General features: G+C 45.9%; 1 protein-coding gene across 1 annotated transcript; it reads right to left on the bottom strand.

The window, feature by feature from the left end:
• Window positions 1–5,219: 5,219 nt before the first annotated feature.
• Window positions 5,220–6,209, bottom strand: LOC124686740 (protein TsetseEP-like). Its single transcript, XM_047220641.1, has one exon. The coding sequence runs from the start codon at window positions 6,135–6,137 to the stop codon at window positions 5,427–5,429; it is 711 nt and encodes a 236-aa protein (XP_047076597.1). The 5' UTR covers window positions 6,138–6,209; the 3' UTR covers window positions 5,220–5,426.
• Between the last annotated feature and the right edge of the window lie 1,264 nt (window positions 6,210–7,473).

The raw sequence follows: 7,473 nt of genomic DNA, 5'->3' as shown, positions 1-7,473 counted from the left end.
CGGACTGATGCGTGAGTAGTTCATCCTTGGACTATGGGTCCATAGCAGTAGCTAGATGGTTGTCTTCTCCTCATGTGCTATCATGTTAGATCTTGTGAGCTGCCTATCATGATCAAGATCGTCTATTTGTAATGCTACATGTTGTGTTTGTTGGGATCCGATGAATATGGAATACTATGTCAAGTTGATTATTGATCTATCATATATGTGTTGTTTATGATCTTGCATGCTCTCCGTTGCTAGTAGAGGCTCTGGCCAAGTTGATACTTATGAATCCAAGAGGGAGTATTTATGCTCGATAGTGGGTTCATGCCTCCATTGAATCTGAGACAGTGACAGAAAGTTCTAAGGTTGTGGATGTGCTGTTACCACTAGGGATAAAACATCAATGCTTTTTCTAAGGATATTTGTGTTGATTACATTACACACCATACTTAATGCAATTGTCTGTTGTTCGCAATTTAATACTGGAAGGGGTGCGGATGCTAACCCGAAGGTGGACTTTTTAGGCATAGATGCATGATGGATAGCGGTCTATGTACTTTGTCGTAATGCCCTAAGTAAATCTCATAGTAGTCATCATGATATGTATGTGCATTGTTATGCCCTCTCTATTTGTCAATTGCCCAACTGTAATTTGTTCACCCAACATGCTATTTCTTATTGGAGAGACACCACTAATGAACTGTGGATCCCGGTCCATTCTTTTACATCTGAAATACAATCTACTGCAATATCTGTTCTCTGTTATTCTTCGCAAGCAAACATCATTCTCCACACCATACGTTTAATCCTTTGTTTACAGCAAGCCGATGAGATTGACAACCTCACTGTCAAGTTGGGGCAAAGTATTTTGATTGTGTTGTGCATGTTCCACGTTGGCGCCGGAATCCCTGGTGTTGCGCCGCAGTACACTCCTCCGCCAACAACCTTCACGTGGCCTTCATCTCCTACTGGTTCGATAACCTTGGTTTCTTACTGAGGGAAAACTTGCTGATGTACGCATCACACCTTCCTCTTGGGGTTCCCAACGGACGTGTGCTTCACGCGTTATCAGTCGTCCGCGATGTCGTGGATGACGGCGTCCGCTGGAGGGGCCGCCATCGCCGCCCGCGCGTCCGCGAGCTCCGCCCACGCGTCAGCGAGCTCCGCCCTGGCGTCGGCGAGCTCGGCCATGGCGTTGGCGGTCTCCTCCCTGGTCGCCGTGAGACGCCCTTCGGCGCGCTCTGCCGCCGCCTCCAGGTCCAGCTGCTGGGCCTCCTCCTCCTCCTCCGGGTGCAGGTGGCGGCACACCTAAACAACGTGCTCCCAACTAAGGTTCTGCCCGGCCATGGATGGATGGTAGGGTTTAGCTTGAGGTGTGCCCGTCGCCCCCGCCGGTGTCCACCATATATAGCCACGGCGGCGTGGGAAACGGCGTTGGCGCGCAACTCGTTTCCCGCGCGCGTAAAACACCGGCGAAACTTGCCAATGTATTGGGCACGCGCGGGAACGATCGTCGTCGCGCGGGAACAGTTAATCGCTGGCGGCAGTCCTCGAAGGGACGTAAAACGCCATTAGCGAGTTTGACGCTGTCCCCACTAAAAAAATGCGTCCGCACCGCTGGAGGTACCCAAAGACGCAAACGGTCGCCCTGGGCCACATGGCGTCCACATACCGACGCAAACGGACATTTCGGACATCCGAAATGCGCCGGCCCGCTGAAGATGCCCTAAGAGCTCACTTCTCTTCTCTTTCTTAATCTCTCTCCTACAACTAAACAAACTTATAATATTTTATCTCTTATAGCCAGCTGATTGTACCTTATTGTACTTGCTCTTAGCGTGGAGAAATCCGACCAGTTTAAAGACGTCCTTCTCAGCAGGTTCATCACCAAGCAGAGTAGAGTGGAGTAGAAGGACGGTAGATCGTATAGGGTACGGTAGAGGTGTGCTCGTCTACTTGGGGCGCAGGTGACAGGGCGGAGCTATGCGCAGCAGCTCCTATAATCAGCACAGTGAGTACTTCGTACTTAATAATTAGTTAAAAATAAAAAATTAAAATAATTACAATTTACAGAGAAATAAAAAAGATACTACCTCTGTCCATTTTTAGATGTTAAAAATTTATCTAAATTCGATTGTATTTAGATGTGTTTTAGACATAGATACATCCAAATCTATAATAACTAAATAGGAGCAACCCACTAAGTGATTTCTCTCAACATGCAGCCTATCCACCTCAGCAAATACCATGTCAGCAGTTTTGTCACATTTTCTGTTTATTTTCTCTAATAAATCCCTTCCAGCGGGGTTCATGCGATAAGACTAGTCATAGTGGAGAGTAACTTAGACTAGTAACATGACATATGTTACTAGTCTAAGTTACTACCTCCATAGTGGGTAGTAACTAATATGTGGTGTCATGCATTGTGTCATTTACAATGGTGTAGACTCAACTTATTTTGGGGTGTGTGATGTTATGGTAACATAGCTAGTTACCACCTCACTCTCTTTCTTCATTCATTACCATGCTATGTCACCAAAATGCATTGGGTTGTGTGATGTTACTAGCTAAGTTACTCCCACTATGAGCAGTCTAAGCCCACTCTTTAGCCCAGCGTGGCACTGTTTCTCTTTTCCACAAATGGAATATGGATGGACCAGACCAGCGCTTCCTCCTCTCAATCTCAATCAATGTTCACGGGCACCCCTCACCATTCCCGCGAGAAAATTGATGCTGCCTCAAGTGGAGACCCCACCGGCTAATTATAAAACTCCGTAATCTTTCATCTTCTATGTCGATTGACTTTTCTCCTGCTCGATCCTCTCCTCTTCCACAATCTCCGGCAAAAAATCGTCCAATTTACTGGTGAAGGCATACCAGCGGAATGAGAAGAACTAACGAAATTACCTTCGAGTTACATATTACATATTTTAATTACCACACTGGAACTGCCGATCCTGAATTACATATTACATATTTTAATTACCCTTTACAGTTATATATTATTTATGTTTTCCCTGATTACATTTCTTTAAGTTTTCTTTACCTATTGTTTAATAATGAAAGCTAGGACTGCATCAAATTTAGTATGGTACCTACAAAATTACCTTCGAGTTTTATATTATTTATATATAAACGCAAACGCCAATATAGGTATTATGCATTTAATTACTGGTTATGTTGATGATTTACATCAAATTTGATAGAATCCCTATTGTATTTAGCAAGTGTTTCCAGCCGGCCTATGACAAGACGAGTGGGAAGCAGATTTTATCGACCTATATACCGTTGAAATATGGAGAGTAGCATCTCAACACATGTTGATAATTTTTGCGCGCCACTAAATAATCATATGGGGTGATCAATACATACCGAGTAACTTTTAATATATGACGACTCTTTTGTATTTTCGCATTCGTGGATTATCTCAATATATCAACCTATTCTTATTTTCTGCAATATACATGTAAGCTTTATGTTTTTCTCATATTCTTACGTGCTCTATTCTCAACTTTTTCTTTTCAACACGGTCCCGCAGCAACGCGCGGGGTATCATCTAGTTTAGATAAATCATTGGACATCTATTGATAAATTCAGCTTCTCGTTTCCCTTCCCCATCTTTAATTCTTTATCAATGGAGGCAGCACGAATTCTAGGTTTTCATCGATTTCTTCTCCCATCATCTATAAGTACTCCCATCGCATGGATTTTTTGGAGCACAACCACAAAAAAGTCGAAGGAAAAGCTATAGCCTGCTAGGTAAGAATTTTATAGAAACATCTGATATGAATTGGGATTTCTGATACCACATTACCACATTACCGTACCGGGTTCACCGTACCGAAACGAGTCGGTTCATGTCCCCGGCGTATAAGATTCGATCTAGAGATTTGTACCCCTAATGTTTCCTATTTTTTTCATCCTTCGATCTCCGTCCCCCGTTTCCGTCCCCTGTACCCTCTATACCGGAAACATGGCAGCTATGGTCCTCCAGATCGAGCGCGGCTGCTCCGAATCGAAGCCTTGGTGGAGCAGGCATCGCGCCACCTCAATCTTCTGCTGCTCAACCGCCTGATTATGCTGACCGGTGTGAATCACTAGGGAAGAAAGAGTAGACGTTTAGGTCGGATGAGAGGATGGAGGCGCGGGGGATTAGACCAAAATGAGGGAGCGGGAATCTAAGGAGGAATGGAGTGGGAGGAGGCGCTGGATAGGCGAGGGCGCCAGCGCGGTGCATGGTGGCCGATGCAGCGGTGACGCGGAGCAAGGGAGGAAGGAGAAAGGGACCGCGGGGTTTGTTATGTTTTTTTCGAGGGGTGTTTTGGAAAATGACCCGTCCGACATTTTCCGTGGGACGGAGGCAGTAGTACAAGGAAATATCTGAGGGAGGTGACTAATCATCAGCATGACTTTTTTCTCCCCCTTTCCGCCATCGATAGTCGGCCATCTTTGATGAGGAAAATGTGTATGCGACCACTTACAGACCACACGTGCATTTAAACCTTTCCATCGCTTTAAGGAAAATGGAAAAATGTTTTGGTTTCCCATTCCGCCCTACCTAGCGTTGGGTCGATTTTCTTGACGGAATAATTTTTATGATAAATCTGGTGGTGCCTTTTCTTGGTAATCTTGAGCAACAAGGTGTAATTTTTTTTCGATAAAAGAGCATAACTTTAGCCTCTGCATCAATAGATGCAACAAGGTGTAATACATAATGCGCTTGATCTGCATTCACGCACATGCCAAATTAACCATCATTCAAGTAGGAACCGAACGCATTAACACACTCAGGATGATCAAATGCCTGGAAGTACCCCACATCGAAAATCAAGGGGGTAAGGGCTCCGACTCTTCGAGTTTAACTCTAGATCCCCCGAAGGGAAGGGTAGAAATCAAGACCCCTGGTCCAGTGGCATTTTTCTATGATTTAATCAGCATATGGTTAAGTCATATTTTAGGATAAAAATAAATTTATTTATATTTTAAAATCGACCAATAAATAATGTGGCATCTGTTTCCTAGGCCTAGGCATTTACGTGCGTAGTATTGCATAATTTGTGCTATTTAGGAGACACTGCTCTTCGTTTTTCTTGAGGAAGACCATGCCAATTTACATATATCCATAGAAAAACAACATAAACATGGGCTAGAGAATTTGTCTCTATATTTGAAGGAAAACAATCCAAGCACGTACATACAAAAGGAGCATGGCGAGTCACGAAGATAGATAAACATGAACAATTAAACAAGTAAAACATAATCAAAGAAATCGTACACTCATCGTGCATACATGGATAAAAGACAAGAGGAATGGAATACATGAAATACGAAAAGGTGCAATCCTCACTATCTAGAGGTGATGTCAAGATGCCATTTATTCCAGAAATTGCATGTTCAGACGAGCCATAAGCTAGCTCCGGACTTGGACAACATGTAATGTATCAAATGTCAGTTGACGGTGGTTTGCTTTTTGGTGGCGGCTCTGGTTTGGGTTCAGGTTCAGGCTTGGGCTCTGGTTTAGGCTCTCGTTTTGGTTCAGGTTTAGGCATTGGTTTTGGCTTTGGTTCCGGTTTGGGCTCTGGCTTTGGTTCAGGTTTAGGCTTTGGCTCCGGTTTAGGCTCTGGCTTAGGTTCAGGCTTAGGCATCGGCTTAGGCTTTGGCATAGGTTTGGGTTTATGCTTGGGCTCGGGTTTGGGCTTAGGCATAGGTTTAGGTTCAGGCTTGGGCTCGGGTTTTGGCTCTGGCATAGGTTTGGGTTCAGGCTTAGGCTTAGGTTTAGGTTCACACTTGGGTTTCGGTTTTGGCTCTGGCTTCGGCAATGGTTCAGGCTTGGGTTCAGGTTTGGGCATTGGTTTAGATTTGGGCTCTGGTTTAGGTTCAGGTTTGGGTAATGGTTCTGGCTTTGGCTCTGGCTTGGGCATGGGCTTTGGCATTGGCTCTGGTTTGGGCATGGGCTTGGGCATTGGCTCTGGTTTGGGTTGTGGCTGTGGCATGGGCTTCGGCTTTGGCTCTGCGTACGGCACAGGCTTAGGTTCGGGCTCCTGGAGCTTCTCGACAGCAGCGAGGCCTCGGCCAGCAGCGGCTGCTTGGTGGTAGGCGGAGGCTGCCACTACCCCGATGAGGAGCAGGGCAAGGAGGCGATGCCTCGCCATTGCCGCCTGCTTCTTGAGCTCGCAGCAAGGCTTCTCTGCTCTGTTCTTGCCTGGATAGATAATGGATGGGTGTGCTTGTGTGTGTGGTGTGGAGATTCCCATGGTGTTGGTTTATATAGGGCGGAGGAACCATGCAGATTTGGACGCGCCATCTTCACCCATGGGAGGATATGGACCAGCTTAATTCATCTTCTACAGTAGACTGCAAGCTAGCAAATTAACGTGAGTTTTGGAGAAGAGACTGCGGGTCGTGTGACTAAGTTTGTAGATCGACGCCGGACGGCTAGCTGGTCACCATCTCGCCTTAAAATCCATGTCGCGACCTTAATGGCGTGTACCATATTGAGGACACTTGATATGTACTGTATATGCAGGTCAAGTCTCAGGACTGTTCAATTGCTAGTTGTGGCTGTGCAGCTAGGTGATGAGCGGCAGCTTGGCATCGAATTGGAGCTAAACATATTCTGATGACATGAACTCGTATCTATGTGCGCGTGATCGTACTGCAGCTAGCTAGCACAATTGCGTGATTGTTGCTTCTTGTTCTTTGACCTTCGATCCAAGTCCGGTCGATCTATCTCACTATGTGTGTGTACGGTAAGCTGCAGTGCTCCACCTCCACCGACGACAATTGCGCCATATCTATCGAACCATCCGCAGCATTGAAATCGTTCATCGATGGATCCATCACTATTAATTGGATGGTCACGCGCGCGGCCGGGTGGCGGGCATATCACATGTTTTTTCTTTCTTCGCCATTGATTAACATTGTACCAATGGTGATGGATTTACATCGATTCACACACCAAGAAACCTCGACTATTTAAAGTCGATTAGTTGCTTTGTCCCCTCCTTACAGCGCGTCACACGTCCGCTAATCGACTGACCATAATCATCTAGAAATCGAAGCTGGACCGACACAAGTAAAAGCCGACGAGTGGTCGGTCAAAAGGGGAGTCACGCAAGGTAGAGAATCCTCGGCCTTTTGTTTCAGAAGAAAGGAAAAAGTGGAACCACGCGTCCCAGTTTGCACCACCCAGCTTAACCATGACGCCCAAACAAACTGGATGAAGATCGTATCGGATCGCAGGTATCGATCGGATCTTCATAAGCTAGCTACCTTTTGACAGCATCGCGTACAAATTAACGTACGTACGGGGCTAGGGGCATCGATACCTTGGGCTAGCTCCACAGACCTCGGTCACAAGGGGGAGAAAACGTCGCCGGCAAGGAGATGGCTAAGATGTGATGCGAGTTGAGATCCAAGTTGCCGGTAGGTACAGATCGACATACATACAGGAACATACATAGAAAGGACACTGTAGACCTAGGCACC

This window comes from Lolium rigidum, chromosome 2, assembly GCF_022539505.1.
Source record: "Lolium rigidum isolate FL_2022 chromosome 2, APGP_CSIRO_Lrig_0.1, whole genome shotgun sequence".
In the NCBI taxonomy this organism is placed as follows: Eukaryota; Viridiplantae; Streptophyta; class Magnoliopsida; order Poales; family Poaceae; genus Lolium; species Lolium rigidum.
The sequence above is the reverse complement of the archived record's forward strand: the minus strand, read 5'-3'. Positions and strand labels throughout refer to the sequence as shown.

Excerpts from the sequence above, each read along its gene's own strand:
- LOC124686740 (XM_047220641.1), bottom strand. The coding sequence starts at position 6,137 with ATGGCGAGGCATCGCCTCCTTGCCCTGCTCCTCATCGGGGTAGTGGCA.